The 26414-nt window shown below is 42.6% G+C and overlaps 1 protein-coding gene across 1 annotated transcript in view; it reads right to left on the bottom strand.

Moving 5' to 3' along the window:
* The window catches only part of Fli1 (Fli-1 proto-oncogene, ETS transcription factor), a 122063-nt gene extending 97919 nt beyond the window's left edge, over nt 1-24144 (bottom strand). The window contains exon 1 of the mRNA XM_090319703.1: nt 23803-24144. Within this exon, the coding sequence (XP_090175829.1) occupies nt 23803-23820 (18 nt within the window). The 5' untranslated portion in view covers nt 23821-24144. The remainder of the gene's footprint in view (nt 1-23802) is intronic.
* Between the last annotated feature and the right edge of the window lie 2270 nt (nt 24145-26414).

Below are 26414 nucleotides of genomic sequence, written 5' to 3'. Positions count from 1 at the left end.
CCCACAAAGAGCCCTCACCCGGTCCTCTCTCTCCTCCCTGCCCTAGAAGAAGTACAGGATCGTAAACAAGTCATTAGATTCAAGATCCTGCCCAATTTAGACTCTTTGTCTCCGGTTTTCTACAGAGTAAACTCGTGGTCACACCCACCCAAACCCAGCAAAGCCCAGAAGGAATGCAGGGCCCTGTGACCAGACTAACCACAGCTGACCTTGAGATGCCCAGGGCTGGATGGCTCTCCTGGGCTGGGACAGGAGAGGCTGACAGCCTAGAGTACATTGCTCTCTTCAGGATGGTGGATTCACCTCCCCTCTCAGGTTGATTTTAGTCTGGGAAATGCCAAAGTCTCAAAACAAAAACATCCTTCCTCTTTTGAAAACAAACAAATAAACAAACAAAAAACAACCAAGATCAGGTTCTGCCTTAGTCCTGTACATTCCACCCAGGCAGGACTTCTAGAAAAATAGGGGTTGGAGAAAATCAAAGTCAATGCCAAATCCTAACCAGAGAGAGAAAAATCCCTGCTTTCCCCCAAGGCTCCCACCCCCAGCTCTGGGCTGGAGAAGTGGGCTCCTCTGCTGCTCTTGAAGATCTGTTTATTTTGCACTCCATAAAGGGAAACCAGGCCTTTTTTTTTTTTTTCTTTGACAGTTTGGCTTGGAGGGGGTGGGAGAGGAGGGCCCAGAGTTAAACTCAAAACCAGATCAACTTCTCTAAATCTCTTAGTGCTTTTGCTCTGATTTCTAAATGGACCACATTGTATGAATCGGGCTTTTTTTTTTTGTCCTCTCTCTGAAGCTATGTGCCTTCATTCCTAACAGCCTGGCTCCTAACCCCTATACCATGCCATAAACTGCAATGACCTCTTAGTGACTTCAACTTCACAAACGCTGCCCAGATGGGACTGGGGACAGATACAGGCAGTCTCACACTGCATTTCCAGCCAAGCTCTGCTCACCTTTCCAACCTGGAAAATCTGTACTTAGGTCCCAACTCATTCTTGCACTCCCAGCTGTGCTTCTTTTAAACAATGAAGCAGAGCATTTCCTTTGTCCTGGAAATGAACCACTTGTCTTCCTTGTTAATCTTATCAGCAGACTACAGGGCATCCAGGAAAGGTCTCAGAGTGCTCAGAACACATGGGGTATAGTTCCAAAATGTTTTCTTCACTCTTTTCCTCTGCCTTGAATGTAAACCATGACCTTGAAAGGGTCGGAATTTGATCAGGTCATCTCTCAGATTCCCCACTGGGGAAATAAAAAAGTAGGGCATAGGCAAAACCTATTGTTTCCCCAGTAAGAAGGTAGAAATGTTATTTTCTCTCTGTATATATCGTGTAACAGAATGAGGTGGGATGGGAACAGGGAGGGAATAACAAGACTCTTAAAAAATGGTTTAAGATACTGATAATAAAACATAGTACTAGTCCAGGTGGCCCTATGGGGCTTGCTTAGTGAGTTTTCAACCTATGTCATTAATTCCTCCAGTTCATTCCTTTTCTGTGGTGTGTGTGTCCCAATATGGAGTCTTGAACTCAGCTTTACTCAAAGCTGGTCTGCACTTGAGCCACACTTTCACTTCCACTTCTATCCTTTTGGTGGCTAATTGGAGATATTAATCTCACAAACTTTCCTATCAGGGCAGACTCAGATCTCAGCCTCCTGGCAAGCTAGGATTACATGCACGAGCCACCCTCGACCATCTCTCTGAAGCTCTTACAACTTTTAAGACAAGACATTTTTTTATTTAGACAGGCTTGAAAATAGATTTCCTCCCATTAAGCACCAGGAGAGCAATACAGTTAGGAAAAGGAATTGAGTCATGTGGAAAACACCAGAAGGCCAAAGGAATTGCAAAAACATTAATGAATGAATAAACTCTTGCAAATGCTAATATGCTTGCATTCCAGGGCAGAAATAATTAATCGTATATGTTTAGTCACTTAGCAACCTAAAGCTCTTACTCTAAGCTATTTCACATATGATGAGAGTAAAGTCTTTGGTATCAGAGAGACTATAAGCTGAAAAGGTTTTGGCATATTGCTTGAGTTTCCTATGCTTTCGTTAGTCTCCCTGGAAAAATGGGTATAATAATAGTTGAGTTCCAGGGATCTAGGATGGAAATGAGGTGATAAAATGCATTGGAGGATTCAGTACCATGCTGGGCTGGTTAGTAGCTACTCCACAAATATCGTGGGCATTGCATTGACCCATCCTGCAAACACTGTTTTAAGCTAAGAATGTGGTTTAAAAGAAGAGAAAGACCCAACAAGTCCATAAAAGATCTCAATAGCCAGTTCCAATCCTCAACCTTTCTAGAATCTTAGACCAGAGAGTTTCCTCTGAAATTTTAGCAAAAACCGGATACAGATCAGCGTGCCTATTTAGGTGTTTTGTGTGTGTGTGTGTGTGTGTGTGTGTGTGTGTATGTGTGTCTGTGTCTGTGTGTCTGTGTTTGATCTTGCAAAATGCTTTTGCCACTGCCTTCTTGCAACATCACTTCGAGGAGGTAAAATTATCATTGGACAAATCTCCCTGATCTGTAGATAAGCAAACTGAAGCCTGAGGAGATGCAGTTTCTTACTTAGGTGAGATAGTGGCTCCTGTGAAAGCCAATGAGTATGTTCCCCTCCACCCCCCACTCCCCAGAGCTAACTATTCAATAGATGCTTGACTTCCCAGGGAAGAATGATACATCAGCCTGAAACCAGGCAGGGATCAGTCACCCTTCAAGCATCTTGCTTTTGACATTTCTGTATGCTCTGCTTGTTAAAATGATAGGACATTCTAATCACTGGCTCTGTGCATTTGGTAGAATATGCATCTCATAATGCCAGCAAAAGAGAATGACTTTCCATAACCTTCATTACACTCTGCTTGTACGTACTGAAGAAGAGAATGGCTAAGCAAATGGCTTGTGAATGCACAGATAATGCCAGAAGGACCATAGTTCCAATGACTAAGCTTCTGATTCCTAACTTAGCAAGGCCACTTCATTCATTAGTTAGCAAAGGTTTGCAGACAGTCTATTCTCTTTCACATTTATTCCTACTTGTCATTCAGGGTTCAGACCAAATGTTACTTTCTTAGGAAATTACTTCCTTTGGAAAGCCTTTGACCTCTGAGGCTAGGTTAGGTCCTCATGTAAGACTCTATGAGGCACCCCCATACTTCCCCTTTCACACAGAACTCTTCAGACTGGATACCTACTTGCTCAGCTTGATCAGAATTTCTCCAAAGAAGAAACTGTATCTGTCTCTTTTATAATGTTTTTGTTTGTTTGTTTTTTGTTTTTTGCCAGTCCTAGGCTTGAGCTCAGGGCCTGAGCACTGTCCTTGGACTTTCTCAAAGCTAGAGCTCTACCACTTGAGCCTCAGCACCACTTCTGGCTTTTTTGTATGTATGTGGTACCGAGGAATTGAACCCTGTTCTTCATGCATGATAGGCAAGCACACTACCACTAGGCCCTCTATCTGTCTCTTTTACAACTGTACCCAGCCCCTGGCATCTGAAAGCTGCTCAATAAATGCACGAAATACTAGTGAAGTACTCAAGCTATAAAGACAAATCAGCAGAGACTGTTCTCAATGAGCTCTGAGTAAACATCACAAACCAAGACTTAGATCCTGAAAACTAGGAAATAGTTTAGATTGAGTAGACAGATAACAGATCAATTGATCCACCAAAGAAGAGTATTAATGTGTGTGTGTGTGTGTGTGTGTGTGTGTGTGTGTGTGTGTGTGTGTGTGTCGGTGTTAGTACTGAGTCTTGAACTCAGGGCCTAGGTACTGTCCTTTGTTTTATTTCACTCAATACTAGTACTCTACTCTTTTTAGCTTGTTACCGGTTAATTGGCGATAAGAGCCTCATGGACTTTCCTGCACAGACTGACTTCAAATTCTGATCCTAAGTTTTAGCCTCCTGAGTAGCCTGGTTTTACCAATGGATGGCCAAGACTTTTTTTTTTTAACACAGTCTTCAACTTTTGTTAAGATTCAGTCTGAAAAGAACAAAGGTAGAATATTTCAAGCTGAAGGTATTTCTTCAAACTAGAGAACTATTGAACTCATGATAAACACTATGTGTACTCAGGTTGAGTGACTACCCAAGACTCTACTGAACACTGATTGGAGCCCACGTTTGGGTCTGTACTTTATTCAGTCAGGCACTGGTAGCTCATACCTGTAATCCTAGCTCTCTAGAGGACTGGTAAAAGTGAGAAGCAGGATCTCAGTGGTTTATCACTCATATGACATATAGGGAGAGTTAGCCCTCAGGGAACTCTGCCTCATTTTTTCTAGGGGAGCCTGTCTATCTCTGCTTTCCACATTTCAACTCACAAGTTTAGGCCACAGATCCAGTGAGGAACACAGTATTGATGTTTACAATGATGTGTGGGCTTCTGAACCAAAATCTATCACCGATTTATTCATTAAAAAGACTTCAGGAATTAAGGCAGATCTCCCCACCACACCCCAGGAAGAGAATGGAAGTATGTATTCCTTAGGGTAGTTTTCAAGCCACAGTAAGGATATTATGTCACGTATTTCCATTAGCCATGTTTGAAAACAAGAAGACAGCAGTAGATCTTTGGACAAGAGTACTACAAAATGTTCAAAGCCTTAGGCATATCCACAGGAAGGAAATTGAGTTTCCAAGATCAGCCAGCTAAGTCATTGGCTACATTGAACTGCTTTGTTCCCAGTTATACTTAAGAAGAAATTGTCTTACAAGGAATTATAAAGATCTGGGAACTAGGAAAGGAAACCATCTGTTAATAGTACAGAGTCCTATGCAATAGCAAATCATATTTTCATGGTGGCATAAAGTATTAGAGCCAAAAGCAACCTTAAAAGGAACTTAGTACAATACCAGTATTTTATAGCCGGGAAACTGAAGTTGTGGTATTGTATAAGCGTTCTTGTCAGCCAAGGTTATTTTTCAGTAGAAAGATACATAGGATATATATGTGTATAAACATATACATATAAACACATATGCATATATATACATATATACACATATGCATATATATATATATATCCTGTGTCTTTGGCAAACCTAATAGACATTCAAACATGATTTGTGAATATCCCTTTGATAAATCCAAATGCTCCCATTTTGTAGAGGTGAAAGAAAGTGTTTCACAACTAAAAGACAGACTAGAGTTAAGGATGAAGCCAGGAGACCAGATAATAAACTTTAACCTGCAGACCCAGTCCAATATGGGTGGTAATCTGACAATATTGAGCACTAACTTTTCATTTTACTTTGACTTAGTGCTAGTGATAAGAGTAAACAAAATGATCACTCTTCATGTGAACAATAGGCATGTTGCAGAGTCGGATTAAAAAATAATAATAATCCGGTCACTGGGCACAGTGGTTCACGCCTGTAATCCTAGCTACTCAGGAGGCTGAGATCTAAGGATCGAGGTTCAAAACCAGTCCAGGCACTAAAGTCCATGAGACGCTTATCTCCAATTAACTACCAGAAAACTGGAAGTAGTGTTGTGGCTTCAGTGGTAGGGCTGTAACCTTGAGCTGAAGAGCTCAGAGACATCACCCAGGACCAGAGTTCAAGTCCCACAACTGACAAAAAAAATTCCAGGCACATATAGAATGATGCTAAATGAAAGGACCTCCAGTAGAAACAAAAGCCATATAACGAGTGATTGTTGTCCTTAATGTACTATGTTATCTCTCATCTCTTTTGCTGTCCCTTGGCTATCTCATATTGTTACAGTATTTCACCTGGTTATCTGATATATTGTATATATGCGTATTTGGTTATTTGAGGTCGGAAAGGGAAGGGAGGAAAACAAGATGAGAGACAGGGGTGGGGGGAGGGAAATGGGGACCAAGACATGAGAAAGGGTATCAATGTATGTGAAGTAATACACCTTCTATCTGGTGAATATAATGTAACCCTTCTATTAATTACAATTTAAAAATATATGAAAAAATTCCAGACAAATACAGCCTTCTGATTCAATTCAGATCTCAAAAAAGATTTTTTAAACTTGAATTATAGACAGATTTGCACTCTCCAGTATGGTAGCCAAGTAACCATAGAGAGCTATATACGTTTAGGTTAATTTTAAGTAAATTTAATTAAGGTTGCACTGGCAACCCTTAAAGGGTTCAGTAGCCATTTGAATAAGCTAAAACTGCTGGATACCATATTGGACAGTACACAACAGAACATTTCCTTTTTTGTAGAAAGTGTTATTGGGCAACGCTGACCGTTGTTTTTTTAATCTTCTACGTTCCTTGACCTTTGAGATAGAGCTAAGAACATGAAGAATAACCAATGACATTTCCCAAATCTCATTTACTAAAATGCATATAATATTGTAAGAGCTCTATCTCTTGTGAAGCTTCCTATTTACTAATACCTTTGAAAGAGATGTTTAAGCTGTGTAGCCCAAGAAAACATTAGTTCTCTTTCTTACGCAGTTCAAATGTAAAACTGGAAATTTAATAGTTTTTTGGGAAACTTAGAAAGGGATGTATTCCTATTCCATAGGTAAGGAATAGATAGTTAAAAAAAAAAACAGGCAAGTCTTTCCTGAAAGGTTACTGATATGCTTTCATTGTATGTGATGGTCTAACACATTCGAGATGCTCCGTAATCTTTATTGTATTCTCTGGTTGGTGGGAAAATATAAAATGTTTGTTCAATGCCTCCCTTAAGTTTCATTGGTGATTATTGTGTGGCTGGTTTTGCTAGCTGGTGATCTCTAGAAATCACAGACACACAGATGTCCATTTCTATCCATTTTGAAATCCTAATTCTGTACCTCAGTCAGAATCGTCATACCCAATTCAGTCCACTCAGAAAGAAAGATTTAAGGAGTTCTTAATCTCAATCCTCAGTGTCTTCATAGTGCTTAAAATGGAAACAGCCAACATTATTTTTCTATTTTCATCTCTCAGCTAACTCAGCTATTCAGTGCTTCCTTCTGGTCACCCAATCACATGTGGTGTGTTCGTATGGCCCCAAAGACTTAGATGCAAGATTTCCTAAAGTATTAGTGATGCACAATGAGAAAAGACAGAGATAAATTGTTTTGCAGGGCTCATGAAATGAGAAGTACCACTATTTCCAACATCTCCAAGACCAGAGGGACCAGTTACTGCCTTTGTTCTGATGGCTCTCTGCTCATGTAGAAGTCAGATATGCTCATGGAAGCAACACCTTTGAAGATAGACAATCTCTGAGATGACCCAACAAATTCATATCCACTGACCCAGGAGAGTCACCTCTATTATCGCTGATGGAAATGTCTTCTTTACAAAAGGAGATAGAAAATCAGAAGGGACCCCGGTAAACAAGAGTTGGCTGCTGGTGAATAGCTAAATAGCCAGATGAGTACAAGGGATTGTTGTAAAGAATAGTGTGATTTGTAGTCTAGGATATTCTTGGCTCTATAAAGAAAGAAGCAAATCTTCAAACAAATGGAGCTGAGCACCATTAAGTTGGAAAGGAGGAGCTTTCTCGGGTGTTTTCTATTTGACAAGTCTCTTTATCAGCCACACAAGCCTGGAATTCTTGAACTCAAGAGTCATATCCTGCCATCGCTTTGTGCTTTTTACGTAAAAACCCCATTGATTTAATGGGAGTTTCACAACTGGAACAATGGCCGGATACAAGGGAGGGAAAGGTGGAATATAGATATTTGATGTGTTACTGGGCATTGGAAGAGAGTCTGTGTGGGCAAAGAGATAGGAGTAAGTAGTCAGTTGACGAATTTAACCAACTATGTCCTGGAAGTCTTACAGCCAGAGAAAAGCAAGCCAATAAATTCACTTTAACACACATTTATTTTGTTTTGTGAAGTCATGGACTGGAATGAGGAGAAAAACAAAAATAATATAGCTAGTTTAATAATAACAACTCACTTTTGCAATTGTCTGCACAGTAGTTTACTCCCACACTTCTTTTTACTCTAATAATTAGTAAGGTAGATAGAACAGTTAGGATTACTTATTATTACTGTCATTTCTTTTTTGGGGGGAGGGGAGGGCAGGTAGTACTATTGTTTAAACCCAGGGCCTCAAATTCAGTGTATTCTACCACTTGAGTTATGCTCTCAGCCCTTTTCGCTTCAGTTAATTTTCAGATGTGATCTCAAGTACCTGGCTGAACTGGAAAAAAGTTCTCCTATCTACAACCTTCCCTCGATATTGACTAAAATGAATTTTTGCTAACTTCTTACTCAGGCTGGCCTTGAACAACCATCCTTTCAATTTCTGCCTCCGAAGTAGCAAGGATTACAGATGTGTCACTATTATTCTAATTTTACAAGTAGAGAAAGGAATTATAAAAATGAATACTTCTTCCAAGATCACCTATTTTAAACAATAGGGTGGTGGGTAAAATCTACAGTTTCAAATTCCAATCTGCGCATGACTTACAGCCATTGTTATCTAGAGACACATTCTGGCAACTGTCTACCTGTTTCACTATGACTTGATGTCATCTCTGTTAGGCCTGAAGTACTTTGCAGCACACAGCATTCTCCCATACCATTGTATACACATAGAGTTACTCTTGGTAAGTTTGACAGGCTCTAAAACACCACATAGTTTACTATCTGTAGCATACAAAGATCTACAATTAATTCATACTTTTCTTCAAGAAATTCCAACCAACTCTTTTGTTCCTCATTTCTACCAGATCCATTGTAGGAAAGGATTGTACAACTAAGTTAAAGTTTTGAGGGTGGCTGGAGAGGCTGAGGTCAAGAAATGAAGAGTAATGGACTCAATTCCAACCCTCCTAAGTCTAAGGCAAGACCATGCATAGGAGTGGATTAACCCAAACCTAGGGCACATTTTGGTACATTAGAAGGATGACGCAAAGAAGATGGAAGCTTCCTGGAGAGACAGTGTAGAGATCTACCCAGATAGAATAAACAAAGATTTTACTGACCAAGAGGAAGAGATGAGAATGAGGCTTGCTGTAATTATAGACTAACTAATCCCCTTTAATCAGAAGGAAGTAAAAATCAGCATCTGTCTCTAAAAAGTGGTATTTTACCTGTTCTATCTCAGATAATAGTGGAGACTCAACTGACATTTGTAGAGCTAAGCTGACTGCTTCTCATAATACTCCTTTCTCTCTTCCAGAAGACCTGAGCTCCCATCTCCCACCATTTTCCAATGATGGACAGCATCTTCAGTGATATATCTAATTTTTTCCACAGTTCATCCTCACTGCGAATTTCTGTCTCTTCCATGCTTGTAAATGTGCTTGCATTGTCCATAGCACTGAAACATCCTCTCCTGTTTCCAATTATGTTTAATAATTAAGCATGCAAATGTCTGAACAACATTTATTAAACTTCTGTGGACATTTAGGGAAGGGGAAAAAAGATGAACCAACAAGAATCAGAATCATCAAAGAGCTCTTATAAAACCAGTATTTTGAGTCTTTAATTGGAAATGAATCAGAAACAGGCATGTGAAATTTCCCATGAAACACACAGGGTTTTAAAAATTCTTTTTAAAAGGATGCTCTGAGCAGAGTAGAGACTGGGTCAAATCCAGTCCACACTGATGGGAAGAAAATAATTAATTTCTGTATGCTGCAAGATAAGTGCCACTGTCCATTCACCGGCTCATGCACAGAACTTTCTGGGGGACATCAGTGAGGAAAGGAAGGAGTGCACAGGGTAATTCCTCCACCACCCTACAGACCAAAAAGTACAGAGATCCACAAGTCTCCAGAAGGAACAACTTAGAACCTCAAAGAAGCAAATCTGCATCTTTGAATATGTTCTCCAAGGCACCCTGGGAAAATGCTCGGTGTGCCCAGTTCCTGAGAGATATCCAGAAAACATGGCTGGTCTTTCTCCCTTCTTTTTCTAGAAAATTTTACAAAGCACAGGGTATCCTTCAAGTCACTGATCACAAGAGAAGTCATTGCATCAAAGATCTTACATGAGAAAGACTACTAGTGGCTTTTGACCCAGTGTATTCCTAGCATGGAGCAGATTAAGAGTCAAGTCAGTATGGTTTTCTGTAGACAGCAGTGTCGGAGTTGGGGATGGCTACATGGCAATGTATAAATCTTTGTTGTAGAATGACTGTGTGGTCACAGACTTGGAAGAAAGGGTTGGTAGAGAACAGGGTCAGGAAAAGAATGATCTCAAGTCTCATGCTTTCATTGCTGTAGTCATTCTAACCCTTTCCTTTCTGCGTCACCAAAGTGGATTACATGAGTATACCAGTCAGGCCCCAAACCACTCCCATCATCTTTATGCCAGATAGTTTCTGAGTTCTTTTATTATTTCAGAATGCCCTCTCAACATATTTATTTATTTACTTACTTACTTTTTTTGCCATATTAAGGGCATAGCCACTGTCCCTACTCAAGGCTAGTGCAGCGCCATTTGAACCACCATTTCAAGTCTAGCTTCTTGGTCCTTCACTGGAAATAAGAGTCTCACAAACTTTCCTTCCCAGACTACCTTTGAGTTGCAGCCTCAAATCTCAGTCTCCTGGAGTGGCAAGGTTAACTGGCATGTGCCCAGCTTAAGTAATTTTCTTTTAGAGACGACAATGTTAACAACTGGATTAGGCGAATTTGATATTTATCAAGATGGCTTAGCCCTCAGATCCTTCCTGCCACCAAGCTTCATTTCAGCTTTAACTTTTCCTATTCCAAATCAATCATTTTAAAGACAAAAACAAAAACTCTAATAATATTTGGGTGGTGACATGATACCTCAGAGGTTCCTATGACAAAGGTCCTCTTCCACTTCCTAATGATAATGGTCAGAAAAGGGGACCAAGGGTCAAAGAGAGCAGGAGTCCTTATGGATTCAATGATGGTTGGTTTCTTTACTTCAGAATACACTCTTACTACAAAATGTGCCTTCTCGACCCATGAGTCCTTGAGTCATGCTTGCCATGCATTTTTGCCAACCTGTCATCTCTAGAACAGATATCTTGAAGCCTCGACTATCTTTTCTGTGTAATGGTTTCTTGCTTTCTAAGAGTTTGGGGAGAGAGAGCTACTATATTTAACTTGACAGTATGTGATGACTGCTTTGGAGGATAGGACAAAAATACAAACAGCTATTTTAAGTGTCTCCTTCTTGCCCTGGGTTATGCCTAAAGGCCTTTCAGGAATAATATATAGAGTCAATTGTGAAGCTAAATTTCACAGAATAATACAGAATACGCCAGACAAAAGAGAAAAGCAGTAACCTTATCCCAATATCTGTAATTTCCACTTTGACTGACTTGATGAGCCTCTGGGTATACATTGAAGCTTTTTTGTAATATGCATGTTTTTAGCTAGGACACCAATCTAGGTAAGCAGAAAGCTATACATATGAGCAGTTTGGAGGTATTTTTTTAACTGATGTTATTCAGAATTAAGATAACAAATGCTAACAGCTCTATGTAACAAAGCTCCACCTAACTCCTAAAAGTTTTACATGGGGGAAGAAGTAGTTAGGAAGAGAAGTTATCATGCACTGGTAATAATGATAGATTCATTTCCTATCTTTGAATAAAATCAAAGCTGATTCAGATGATTCATTAGCCCCTGATAAACGCATATAGGCTTTCCCATGGTAAAGCTGAGATAAAGACAGGCAGTTAGCGCTGCATAAGGAGAATAATTTTTCAAAAAATAATTGGTCCTTTAATGCTAAAATATGTTTGCTCCCAAAGATCCTTGAAGCTATGATTTTCTTTGTTCTGCCAAAGGAAAAAGGAAATCCATCAGGAAGCTGGGTCAGTCCACAGGAAGTCTCACTTGAGCTGATAAAAGGCACTGATGTGAGGTAGGTTTGGATGCAGTTATAAGTCAAAATCTACCTTGAACTAACAAGAAATGCTGTTCAAGAGAAACTGAAGTCCAAAGTCAGTCTGGCTCGATGATTTCCTATTAGTCTTACAGAACATTTGCTTCTTTGTGTGTTACTGGGATCTCCCAAATCTGTTACTTTAAAAAAATTATGTGTAGTATTATGAATTTACAAGTGCAAGAAAGTGACAGAAAGCAGCAGGTTGTAGGAAAAGAGAAAAAAGAAAGGAAAAGAAGGCAGATGACAAAGAATTGCCAATTCCAAGAATATGCTATACTGAGTTTGAAGTTACTGCTAGTTCATTATGGCCAAAACAGAACCTGTCAACTTTACCATTTCTTGCCTGCCTGGTATATCTGCTAACAAAACCAGGGCTTGAGGAAAGAGTGATGAAATCTTGATCAATTTAATGAATCTGTCCTGGTGCATTCAATGGGTTTGGTGTAGAATACACCTATGTGTCCATCTGGTGATATATCACCATGGCTGGGCTCTATGAATTAGATTCCAATGATGGCTTCTCTGCTTTCTACCTAAGTGTATGACTTGGACTGTTACTGCTCCAAAATAGATATGATGCAGACCCTCCAGGGTTGTTACAAGCACTGAGTAGATGTCTTAAGGCTTAGCACCTAAAGCTGGACAGATAATTTGTTCTTTCTCCTCTTATAACTGTGATGGTTCTTCCTCATTTTTATTCCTCTTTGGGTGGAAGGTAAGGTCTAGAGGAAGAAAGCCCTTGGCTAGGGCCGCTGGGGCCCATGCACATGTTATGGGTGATACAGTTTCAAACTGAATTGGGGCCTTTGGGGTTGAGTATGTTTGCCCATAGCACAGCACCACTTCCTGTTTTAGAAAGAAAGAGAAAAAAAAGCCTTCCAGAAAACTCATTAAGAGGCTCAACATTCTTCTTAGACATCAAATAAGCTTTCAAAAATATTGTTTTTTTAAGACTTAAGTGTAAATGAATTAAAACCAGACAAATTCAATTTCCCTTCAATTAGACAAGATTTTTTATTTAAGTCCAGGGGAATGGCACTTGGAGCCAAATGTGTTTTTGGATTTGAAATGAGACTAAATTTTGAAAAGAGAAAAAAATGTCTTAGGACCCCAGAGCAGAGTGAGGCTCTATTCTTAGTTTGCATTAACGCAAAAAGATTGGCACAGCTCCAGTGTCACTTGGCAGTAAAGACAATTGGCTCCCAGAAACTCAGAAAACCCCTCCTAAGAGCCCCAGCCTCTGAGGTCCTTCCATAATATAAAATAGCTCTGAAATTATAAAAGAGCCACACTGGACCATTAAGAAGACCTGTAAGAGTCTCAGTTACAATTCCCAAATAAGATGCAAGAATACAAAACCTGACCAAAAGCAGAGTCATAGGAACCTGAGAGCTGAGAGGAAGAACTGAAATTATGCTTTCATTTTATACCCTAAAAAACATTTAACCCAGAACTAACTTGCCTAAGTACCCATAAATAGTTTGAGTTAGGCCGAGGGCTAGAAATCAAGTGTAAAGACCCTCTCAATCTGACTATTCTATTTCTTCCAACTTCTACTATAAAAGTTGACCCCAAACTCACTAGGATATACAAATTTGAGATAGGAATGATTCTTACAGGTCTACTTGTCATAGACCTTTTTAAATACTTTACATCATTATTTCCAAGTTACAAAAAACCTACATAAATGATTAAAGAAATGAAGTAGTCCATGAATTAAAGTCTGCATTCATGCATAGAAGAAACTACTTTTAACCATCTTAATAAAGATATATTAATCTGTAGCCTTCTAGAATGTTATTTAAATATAAGCATCCTTCTATTCTGCTATAAGTAGTCATATATGTATGTTTATTTTTGTTTAGAAATGGAATCATACAGTTTGGAAGTCACTTTTATTTTGTGGCAATAATATACCATTGAATGTATATGACAATTGACTTTACTTCACTGAATATTGGCATGCTAAATCAAGCACCAATGTCTCATAGCTGTAAACCTTGCTATTCAGGAGGCTGATATCTAAGGATTCTGGCTGAACACTAACCTGTGCAGATATCTCCAAGAGACTCTATGCTCCAATTAACCAGCAAAAAGCTGGATATGGAGGTATGACTCAAGTGATGTAGGTTCAGCCTTGAGAGAAAAAGCTAAGCAAGAACACAAGGTCCTGAGTTCAAGCCCCGGTATCATTAAACACGCACGCACATACACACACAAATATATTATCATGCTATTTCCTTATATGAATTGTCCCCAATATATTTATCTAGTCCCCTGTTGTTGTTCATATTTGTTGTACATATTTACATTTATATTTCTTAGATTTATATTTCTTTTTCTAGTATTGCCTAATCATTACATTCTTGCTTATTTTCTAAGACTGGCAGATTCTGAGGTCTTTAAGTATATGACACTAAACATAAGAAATAATCTTTATTTTTATTTTTTCATTGTTTGTTTCTTGGGGTGCAGGAGATAGAACCCAAAGCCTGACACATGCTAGGCGGGCACTTTACCACTGAATCATATACCCAACCCAATCTTTTCACTTTAGTTGTGGCATTTTTTTCCATGCTTCTATATTAAAAGAGGAACTGAAGCTGAGAAAGGGAAAATAAGGACTCTTCACTGGCTTGAATCTTTGGCTTTTCAAAAATGATCACATACTGGTCTGGTATCACCAAAGATGAAAGAAAAATACTGGCTATCACTTTTGGGAAAGAGATGCCTAAATATCTTCCTAACAGTAAACCACAAAGATTTTCTTCATGGGTATTTCTTCTTTTAGAATCACCAAAAGTCAGCACTTAAAATCAGGAAGCAGAGGCCAGGAGTTTGGCCTAGTGGTAGAGTGCCTGCCTAGCATGCATGAAAACCTGTGTTCGATTCCTCGGCACCACATACAGAGAAAAAAGCCGAGAGTGGTGTTGAGGCTCAAGTGGTAGAGCTCTAGCCTTGAGAAAGTCCAAGGACAGTGCTCAGGCCCTGAGCTCAAGCCCAGGACTGGCAAAAAAAAAAAAATCAAGAAGCAGAGAAACTTTCTGTAAAAGTCCGAATGAAACATTAGAGCTTGTTCTTCCTCAGCCATATGCTATTCTACTGAGCACTCTGCCTGGTGCCCTATTCAGATGACTGAGTATAAACTAAGTGATACACATTGAAAGACAAAATGAGTCTTATAGATACACAAATCTCAATCTCAATGAAAGTTGAAAGCCATGCATTGATCAAGATACACTGTTTTCATGAACTGCTTTGTTAAATGGCAATTCCTTCGTAGAACTACTTAATAATTTTTATAAAAAAGAAAATCTCACTCTCAATGTATGTTTTCATAGGGATTATAACAGCACAAACAGAGACATTCTGCAAGCCAGGGAGTTTTGTTTTTAACCTATTTCTTTTCACATTAATTCTTGCAGCACAAACGCATTGCAAAATTATTTGCTTTCAGACACTTTCTTACATAAACTCAATGAAAATAACTCCATATTCAGAACCAAATCTGCTACTGGAATGTGAGATTCCAGTAGACAATGGAGACCCACACATGTCTAGAAATTCAAGGTTAGAGCTCCCTGGGCCCCTATAATTTTGGCCTCTTGCACGTGTGCACTGAAATGCAACTTAAGGTCTTTCATTACTTTGGACATACAGCACTAGCTGGGTAAATGGGCCTGTTCTTGGTAAAAAGCATGTCAGAACTCACATCTACATTCTCCTGGAGGTTTTTTTTTTTTTTAAATGTCATGTAATTTTAACTGTTGATCAGAAATGACATGACGTGCACATTGTTCCTTCCCTAATGACAGGAAATATCTTAAATACTTGGGTATTTTGGATTGTTTGGTAGGTACCAGGAATTTGAAAGCTGCTATAAAATAGATATGAGTTATCTGAAAATGTCTTCAAGATCTGATCCTATTCGGAACAATGATGTTAAGTCTCTGAGTAGTTGGTTGATGCACTGGGAAGACATGCCAATTGTGTAAGGGAGGCGATGGGTGCATCCATCCCATAAGAAAAATGTTACACTTTCCTGGATTTCCATAGAAACTTGATTTGAGTTTCAAGCCAACAACCTATCTTTTTGCCTCTTCTCAGTTACTCTTTACTGACTCATTCTCAAAAAGAACTAAAGTTGTACCCCAGCATAGACAATTCAATGAAAAAAAAAACAAAACAAACAAACAAAAATAGGTCATGGTGAGATTCCCAGAATACTGGCCAAAGAAGACCCATCTGAAGCAAGAAAAAGAGTTAATGACATTGTTATCCCATTTCTCCTTCCTTTCTGGGTGTAATAATGATAATAATAATAATAATAATAATAATAATATCTCTTTAAAGATCACAGGTAGAGGGGCCAGGAGCTTGGCCCAGAGGTAGAGTGCTTTCGTAGTATGTAAGAAGCCCTGGGTTTGATTTGTCAGTATCTCATACACAGAAAAAGCTGGAAGTGGTGCTATGGCTCAAGTAGTGGAATGCTAGCCTTGAGAAAGTCCAAGAACAGTGCCTAGGCCCTGAGTTCACACCCCAGGACTGGCAAATAAATAGATAAATCAAAGGTAGAACTCTGATTGTTTGGATCTATCACTGCTTGACTACTCCTGACTCCTACCAACTTCTCATGAGACTTCTCCTAAGTAATAGAGCCACTCACAGTGCCATTACCAAAGAGAAGAATGGCGATAGGGAGGATTGTATCCTTGAGGGTTTTGTAACATCCATGTGGACCATCTCTCTATTCAAAAATGTGGATTCCTCTTTTCTTTGTAAGATCCAAATGATTTGTTATGGTAACTAAGGTTTCCCATAATCTAATTCAGTTGACCTTCCCCCTCTCACTCTTTCTTTCACATGCACCTCCTCACTGCCCAGAGTAGCCTATTGTCTCCTAAAACACCCTTGACCATACATCAAGTTCAAGTTCTATCCATTTTTCAAAGCCAGCCTTCAGTGCTGCCTCTGCAAAGAGGAAGTGAGTGTGGCTGGTATATAGAGACAACACATGTCTTTTGCCATCAGGAAGGCTAGGCTTGAAAGGCAGCTCTGTTGCTATGAGCTATACAATATCGGGCAAGGTGTCTGAGCTCTCTGGACTTCCTTTCATAGAGATATGTGATTATTTGTCCTACAGAGCTCTTGCAAGTACAAGATGTAAGAAAGCACGCTTTGCGAACCACACAGATAAAAAAAAAACTACACAGGTCATTGTTATCGTGGTGTCCTTCTCTGTCTCTTCAGTTTACCTTGCTCCTTTCTTCCTTGGAGCTATCTAACCTGCTGCCTTCTGCTGATGACTGCATTGCTTATCCTCTGGCTGGGTTTACCAGGCAGTCTCCCTGTGGGCACCAGTGACATCTTTTCATAAAACATAGTCACCAAGTTCAGGTCCTGCCTAATGGTTTCTGTAGTTGCCTTAATAGGATCGGTCACTTGATGATTCTCCCAGAAGTCAGAGTTAGCAATATTTACAAAGCCATCTCACTCTACGCAGAAAAAGATTGTTCCATACTTTGTCTCACACTGACAAATTTTGAAGGCATTGGTGATTGGAGTGACCACAGGAAAACAGGTGATGGCCCCATTTGATGTCTCTGAAGAATCTCCACCGCAAAGGGCACAGGTACGAATGGTTAAGTTCACTGAGCCAGTAGTAGAGTTACGTGTGAAAGAGTGAAATCATTTAGTAAAACCACTCCATAGATGAAATGATACCTAAATGGCCTGACTACAACAGGCATGAAATCATTAACAGAAAATGAAACAGGGTATAGTCTTTTGCAGAGGAATCGACACTTGCACAATATTGAGATTACTGAAAAAGCCATTAGAACGGGACATGATGATGCCGAGAATCCCAACACTCAGGTGGTAAAGGCGAGAGGGATTCAAGATGAGCCTGGGTTACGTAGTAAAAGAAAAAGAAAAAGAAAAGCTACTAGGGCTGGATTGTTTTAAACGTTTTACAAGACTTTTGTGTCTTTAGCTTATTCAATCTGTTGAAAAACAATAAACAAAAGATAGCCTTAGAAAGTCTGTTTTAAGTGCACTCTTCCAAAAACCATGTTATTCAAAATAAAACAAAAACACTATTCTATAACTATATTATGCAGCTGGTTGTCTCGAATGAAAGAAAACAGTACACTTTCTATTTGAACTTAAGATAGTTATTTCTGAATCTAAAGATCTCTATACCAAGCTTCAGAGTGTATAAGACATCAATCTGGGGATATTTTCTGAAGACTGAGGTAAGATTAAAAGTCAACACAATAGGAAACCTTTCTGGGGGTTTATCAATAAAAACCATTTTCCCAGCTTTTTGTTTTTTTTTTCTGGGGAGGGGGTAACTCAATACTTGCATTAGATGAATGCTGTATTTCTAGGGAAAAAAGGCTCAATTTAAACCACCTATTAAAAAAAAAACAATGCCAGTTTAACTGTTTAACCCCAAACAGAGGGAGCCATTGAAATCCTAAATCTTATTACTAAATGTGGTTGTTATTAAAGATCTCCTTTCTGCACAGTCTAGAAAATGGAAATGTTTGAACACTGCTGAACATGTTTTATTTAAATAGGTTAATTTTTAATTATTAAGAGTTGACAGAAGAATTCAGCACCCAGTGCATGGCTCAAAGAGAAGAACCTGTCAGTTATTAAAATTCAACATAATGTTTTGGGATGTATTCTTGTTAAGTTGTGTAGTTTGTCTGAAGTAAAAGAAGAATTTATTTTAGAAAACAGTTGTGTCAACATTCTATCCAAATATTGGAAGTTTGTTTTTAACTCTAAGTAGGTAAATAATTCAAGACAGCAAGTATTATCTTACAGAGAAATATTGATACTTGAACAGTGTCACTTAGCTTTTTCTCTCAAAAGCTGATGCTCTACCATTAGAGCCATAGCTTTACTTCTGGCTCTGGTGGTTACGTGGAGATAAGAATCTCAGGGATTTTCCTGCCTGGATTGGCTTTGAACCAGATCCTCAGATTTCAGCCTCTTGAGTAGTTTAGATGACAGGTGTGAGCCACCAGCATCTGGCCAGGACAGTAATAATATATTTTTCACTAAATGACATGTGTTTTCAGATTAAAGTCAGAGTCCTCATGGTATCTGTATTAAGGGCTTTCTATCTTCTCTTTTGGTTGGTCTTGATCTTCCTCCCTCTCCCCACCCCCTCTCTCTCACACACACACACACATACACACACACACACACACACACACACACACACAGTGCCTCTTATGACTCTTCAATTTATATAATAAAAGCAAACAATATCTTCAGTCTTCATGGTGTAGAGGAAAGTACAGAGCCTTATATAACTAAATTCTTACTCTTTCTGTGAAGACTCAACTGTGTGATTTTGGATGCTCCATTTAATATCCTACACCTCAGTATCCCTAGTCATAAAATGAAAATGTCCTGACAAATATCCTATAAAGCTCTAAAGTTGCCAACCTACACATTTTAAATTTTCATAGTCACACAAAGAAAGGGAGCTTTTTAGTGGAAATTATTCACACAGAGAACAGAGCTTACCGCTTGGTAGTTGTCTTCTGACAGCAAGCTGCATGGCTATAGTAACTGAGAAACTCTGTTGCCTAAAGACCTCTCCAAACAAGGGGATGGCATTGGGCCATGAAATGGACAGGAGAGGGAAAGGGGGGGTCACAATCCATCCTGTACCTGAGGACGTCAGTCAAGTCCGTTCTTACGTGTTTCTCATTTGACCATTTCTTTCCAAGACTTCTTTCCCACATTTTCCTGCCATCCATGGTCTGTCACATGACTCTCTTCAGGTGTGCAAAGCCAGGCTTGTAACCCCAACTTCGCTTTCCCATCCTGCAATTCCATCGCTCACTGGTTGGGTGGGGTACTAAACTTTGCCCAGATAAAGGATTAGACTAGCGATCATATCTGCTCAGTTTTCCCTAGTGAGGTTTTCCCTAGCCATCTATTTTCTGTGCCCCAAGATCTTTACAGCTATTCAGAAAATGCAAGACTCCTGGATAGGAATCTGCTTCTCTTCAAATACATCCACCACTTCCACTAGTGTATAAAACTCCCAGAGTTTTAATAAACACTGTTTATTGTTATTGTTGTTTGCATGTTTTTGTTGTTATTGTTCTGGAGCCACAAAAAAACAACTCCACTTGAGGCCTTTTGGTAGTTAACTGGAGATAAAACTCCCACAGATTTTCCTGCTTGGGATGGCTTTGAACTAGGATTCTAAGAGCTCAGCCTTTCGAGTAGCTAGACTCATAGGTGTGAGCCACCAGAGCCTGGTCTTTGATCATTAGCTTTATTCTCAACACATAGAGTCTTGAACATAAGAAATATACCATATATATTTGCTGACTTAATAATATACAATATGATAAATCCAGACATGGGTTCTAATGTTTTGACCATTAGCGCTCCATCAATTCTAATCTAAAAGATTAGTTCAACTAATGTATACACAGCATTAGGTACTTGATTTCTTGCCAACTGTGAACTGTGGTAAGGGGATGCTTTGGCCTCGTTTTATAAATTAGGAAACCAAGACTAAAGGTGATAAGAGTCTTGCTATGCAGCAGCATAGAGCAACAAGTTCTATAGATGAAAATGGATGCAGTTTTCTGACTTCCCTATTTCCTTTTTGTTGTTGTTGCTGTCATGTCTACTTCTCTGATTATTTCTCCAGCTTTGATAGCTCCCAATCTGTATATATCGTCAAGTTCCACCGACAAAATTAATGGGATTCAACTGAAGTCTGTTTAGATCGAACTAAAATACATTGTTTTTTGAAACCAGGTCATTTCTTCAGGTAGTCAAGTGCTTTTCAACACTGATGATAATCACTGTGGGGAACGGTGGTAGTGAATAGGCTGTTTCTGAATACAGCGTTAGCAAGAGTAGAGTAACTATCATTGGTACTCCCCAAATGGTGCTCAGAACTTTCAGGAAACATTCTTGGAATAGAGAACACAATGCTGAAAGCCAACACGGTTAGAAACGTATAATCCCATGGAGTTGGATAAGATATACACAAGTTAGGAGCTTCTATAAAGAGATTCAGATATGTTCTGCAACCTGGACAAAATACTTCCTGAGCTCTGAGATCTACATGCCCTTTAAAATATGTTTTATACTGGAGGAAGAAATGTAGAGGTACGGGGGCAGGAGTTTGGCCTAGTGGTTAAAGTGCTTGCTTAGCATGCACGAAGACCCGGGTTCGATTCCTCGGTACCACATACACAGAAAAAAGCCGGAAGTGGTGCTGAGGCTCAAGTGGTAGAGCTCTAGCCTTGAGAAAGTCCAAGGACAGTGCTCAGGCCCTGAGCTCAAGCCCAGGACTGGCAAAAAAAAAAAAAGAAATGTAGAGGTACATGAACACGACATCCCGGAATCACTCAAAGCTGACTGTTTCCAGGCTGTTCAAACTGGGAACATGCATTCTGGATTCTACAATTCAGATCAGGGGCTTCAGAACTCCTCCATGACAGAATGGGGTTTAACACATATACAGGTAAATCTGCCAGAAGCAAAATATTGAAAGGATAGGTTGGAAAGACACTCTCTATGGTAGAAGCACCTTAATCTTCAGCTTGCTTTGACCAACAAGAAGCACAAAAGAGACTGAACAGATCATGCTTTCTCATAGCAAGATCAGAAGTTGGCTGGCATTTCTCCCAGATAGTGCCTTCTGGAAGCACAGTATTGGAGTGGAGGTCTGGGAATCTTAAGATTCCCAAGTCACAAGTGAACAGAGAAACCTGTAGCTTCCACATAACAAGAACACCAAAACAATACATTCTCTAGACTCATCCTTCAGAAGAACGTGACTGAACATAGCTTGAAAAAGCCATGGCTCTGTGGGTGACTATGAAGACTGGTAACTCAAGAAGAGAACGAATTGCTTAAAGAGAGGCTTGGAGGGGCTCAGAGCCTCCTGCTACCCACCCTACAAGACACCTGTACTCCCATCTTTGACATAAAGCACCAAATTGCTGCCGTTCTTACTACTTGCCGTGCTCATCCCTCCGTGTGTATATCGAAGGAGGTTAACACATCCTGGGTACACACGTCGACCACAGCTTCCTCCCTCTGCTTACGAGCTCTGAGCACTGGGGGGGATAGATATTGCCTCACTTTGCCTTAGAGTGTCCACACCAAGTCCCTGAAGCCATCTTGCTGGCCTTCCAAGAGATGAGAGGATCACAGAGGGAAGCAAGCAGGTAGAGGAGAGTGAGTGTAAGAGTTCTGGTTAGTGGAAGGGCATCCTAGAATGGAACCCAGGCACTTGTGTGCACACACTAACAGGAAGTAGAGAAACAAGAGTAAAGTGGCCCAGTGACCTCCACTCCCTGCCTCCACGGCCTTCTTCTCACCCACTCAGTTAAAGTTTGAATTACATGTGAATTTTAAGGGTTCCTTTTAACTCATGCCAGTTATCTCATCTCTAAGAGTCAAGCTCCTTCAGTTGGTGCTTTTTACTCAAGTCAGCATATTTCAAACTTTCAGAGAGAGAGAAGAGAACCTTAGAAAATAAAACCACTACAACTCGACTCCACCCAGATGATAAAAATCTCTTGAAGCTCTAAACTCAACATCCTAGACTTCTTTGCTGAGGCCTGAGGGGTTGGGTGGTGGGGGGGGGACTGATGCCTCTGGGAAATGAAGGATGACAGTCTCTCTGCCAGTCCCATTCACCAGCCTAATAGTTTTACCAGACAACTTTCGGCTTGGTTCTGCAAGGCCAGCCTAGAAACCAGCTTCTGGTCCCATTCATTCTCTAGGTCCTCAAAGGCCAGTCAACTTGGGGGAGGGGGGCCTCACCTCAATGTTCTTTTCCCCACTTCCCTCTTTCAGAGAGAAACTGTCCAGTAGCCCCTACTGGAGGGTGGCACACAACCCCGACCCCCCACTAATGCTCTGGTCCACACTTGGTGATAAATACCCAGGGTGGGAGCTGAGCTGGGGGAGGTGGGGATGCCGGTGGAGGGCTGAGAACCCGAGGCGAGACGCAGGGTAGGGGGAGTGTTATGAAGATCTCTGGGCCCGTTTTTTTGTTTTTGTTTTTGGGGGTGGGGAGCTCTTCTGTGGAGAAGCTGGCGCTCGTGGGGCTCAGAAAGACTGAGGCGCAGATGGATGCTGGTGGAGGTCCGACACTCCCCGAGGGAGAAGCGGCCAAGCCCGGCCTGTTAAGTCTCGGGAAAGCTGCGGCTGCCGAACGCTGAGCAGCGAGCCCCAGAAATAGGAGAGGGAAGAGAAACCAGCCTCGCTGGCTTGTAAACAGGGGGTTCCATCGGGAAGAGCTCGCTCACGCAGACCCTCAGACGCACTCCCTGGCACCCCATCCGCCTAAAGGGAGTCCTTTTACTCACCCCCCCACCCCACCCCAACACACACACACTCACACTCACACACACACACACGGTGGCAGCTGCTGCTTCTGCGCCCGCTACTTTCGGCCTCTGGCGAGAGGAAGCTGGCCGCCAAGAGCGTCCAGCTCCAGTATCGGGGCGCCCTAGTTGCCAAGACAGAATGGCAGACTCGAGGCGGGGCGGGGGGGGGTGTCTCCCGCCCCTTGACTCTGATCGGCGCTGGGGAGGGGGGGTCTCCAGAATTCACAGCGCCCCTCCCGCAAGCCCTCTGGGCTGCTGGGTGGTGGCGGAGGTGGGGGGGTGGCTGGACTCCCACTTTGCAAAGAGAGCGGGGAGTGGGGGGGCAGGGGAGGGTGTGTGTTGTGGGGGGGGGATCATCCTGGATGGAGAGCCTGGCCGGCTTCTCCGCGATGTAGGACTCACCACCACCCGAGCGCTGGAGAAGAACGCACAGAGCCCGGGCGCCAGAGGGAAGGGAGAAGCGGCCACGTCTTCCGGCACCCCGACACCCCGCGCCCCGTCTGCCCGCCGCCGGGTTACCCACACCCCGTCCCCCCGCCTGGCCTGGCGGGGCCCAGTGCCCCCCCCCCACACACTTACCTTAATGGTCCCGTCCATTTGGCCAAGTCTGCAGCCGAGACCCCCAATATTCCACACATTGACCCGGTTACAGCCTGACCTCGCAGCCCCTGCAGACTGGCCCGGCGCGGCCTCCCTGGCGCCCGGGGCCCCCTCTCTCTCCCCGTGCCCCCTGCGAGCGCCTGCCCTCGCTCCCCTAGGCACGTTTGTTGTTGTAGCGGAGAGACAGTTAACCGGATGAAACTTTTTTTTCAGCTAATTTTGGGAAGTGACTTCACTTTGCGATCGGGGAGGAAGTCCTATCTCTCTCTCTCTCTCTCTCTCTCTCTCTCTCTCTCTCTCTCTCTCTCTCTCTCTCTCTCTCTCTCTCTCTCTCCTCTCTCTCTCTCTCTCTCTCTCTCTCTTCTCTCCTTCTCCTCCGTCTCTGGCCTTTCCTCCCCCACACCCCCTCTTTCCTCTCCCCTGCTCGTCCTGCTTTTCGCATCACACACTGTATAAATATCCGCGGAGATGCGGCGACGCCGCCGTGCACCGGGCACACAGGATACTTGCTGCCGGGAGATAAGAGCTGGCCAGGAACAGAGACGGGGTCCACGCCCAGCGTCCGCGCCCCGATCCCCCCCCCGGGGGACTGCAACGCTGCCCCCTTCACCTCCAGCCCCCACCCCACCCCCTCCGTCCCCAAAGCCAAAGCCAGACGCCTGTAGATTCTTTCCTTTTCCCGGGGCCCTTGGCCCAAAGGTGGCCGTCCTGACTCATTCACTTTCCGCTTCTTCCCACAGATAGGTTCATTAATGCTTTTTCCAGCCGGAGTCAAGACTAGGGGTTTTTTTTTTCGGGGATGGGAGGACGACGGCGGGAGAGTTTGCTAGAAGGAGGGATAACCTGGCGAGGGCGGCGGGGCGGGGGAGGGGGGGATGATCCGGACGCAGACTGAAGCAAACCAACTATCCACACACTAATACTAATAATAATGATCGTGATGACGATGGTTAATGAATCGACGGGAATGTTCCCACCCCATCCCAGCGCAGCTGACCGGCGCGCTGCGGACTCCCGGAGAGACTCACCTTAAACAGGCTTTCGGGGAGTTTGCAGGCTGATCTGCGTTGCCAGGGGCGGGACTCGACACCCCAGACCTTGTTCAAAGAAAAAAAGGGGGGGTGTTCCCTCCAGTCCGCGCGCCTCCTCACTCAGATCGGGGCGTCCTGCAGCCACCGAAGACCAAGACCAACAACAGCCTAGTTCAATCCCTCGCGCTTACCGGAACCCAAGGGCTCCAAGCCTAGGTTGTCCAGCCCCAAGTCTCCCCTTCAAGTCCTCGGGCCTCCCCAGAGCGGACCCAGCGGCCGACCTGCCCTCCACGCCGACCAGCAGGTCCCCCGGCGCGCAGCACACCAGAGCGCAGCTCCACAGACCCAGACTTCTCACCGGTGAGACTTGGGGTCCCCTCCTCCCTATTCTCCGGACTGGCATTCCCACCCCGCCGTGTAGCCGGCCTCCCCACGGCCCACTTCTCAGGCCCGGCTCACCCAAGGATCTCCCGGGCCCTCTACTGGGCTGTCGCGCCCCGGGGGTCTCTCTGGCTTGATTTCCCTTCTCCCCAATTTCAAAACCAGTTACCTTGTCCACGCTCTCCAGACCACGCTTTGGACTTTCTCACTTTTATTTAAGAGTCCTCCCAGGAGGAAGAAGAAGAAGAAGAAAAAAAGAAGAAATCCAGAGACGATCCAAGTAAATTGAAAAGAAAAAAAAAAAAGTCAAAAGAGTGTCCACGGCGGCGGGGCAGGGGAGGGAAAAAAAAAGTGACTTATTAATGCTTTATTTCTTCAGGAGCAATTGAGCCCCAGAGCTCGCTCGCCTCCCTCCGTCCCTCCCCCCCTCCCTCTCTCGAAATTAGTCTCATCAATTCAGCTCCAATTTTGAGTTCGAGTACAGACACGGGTCTGAACGTGACTAGACCGCGAGTGTCGGGTGCAGCCAGCCAGAATTGAGACTCAGTGTTCATGTGGGGGGCGGGGGGCGGTGGTTTGTGGGGTGGGGGCCACGGCGGACTTCCCCCCTCCCTCCTGTCTGCTTCTCAATCCAGGGGTCTGCTCCGGGGCTCCCTAGGGACCGCCACATCTGGTTACCGCTAGCGGGGTCAGTCCCCCCCCCCCCTTGCCTGGGGCCACCAGTTCTGGAGTTCAATTAAAAGAAATCAGGCTTAACCCTTTCCTCCCCACCAGCCCAAATCCCGCCCTCTTGCTCTTCCCTTCAGCATTTCCACATGCTTTCCAGAGAGGAAAGAGGTTAAAGGGAAAGGAAGAATGAATTACATCCTTTCAAACCCCAAATTGTTTCCTTTTCAGCCCAGACTCTACCGACCTTCAAACGACAACAGGACTTTCAGGAGGGTGTGGGGAGACTGAGTCTCACCAGGACCTCACTAGAAAACTAAGCACCCCAACCTCTCTTTCAGCTAGAAATCATTCAAGTCTGTGGTGGCCAGCCCCTCTTCCAGGGGTTCACTATACACAGAAGCTGTGAATAGCCACTTTACAAGAGGCAACTCCCCCCAAATTCATTCATTCTCTCTCTCTCTCTCTCTCTCTCTCTCTCTCTCTCTCTCTCTCTCTCTCTCTCTCTCTCTC

Source organism: Megascapheus bottae, chromosome 27 (assembly GCF_031878675.1).
Source record: "Megascapheus bottae isolate mThoBot1 chromosome 27, mThoBot2.hap1, whole genome shotgun sequence".
Lineage (NCBI taxonomy): Eukaryota > Metazoa > Chordata > Mammalia > Rodentia > Geomyidae > Megascapheus > Megascapheus bottae.
Note: the sequence above shows the minus strand (reverse complement) of the source record. Positions and strands in the feature narration are given on the sequence as shown.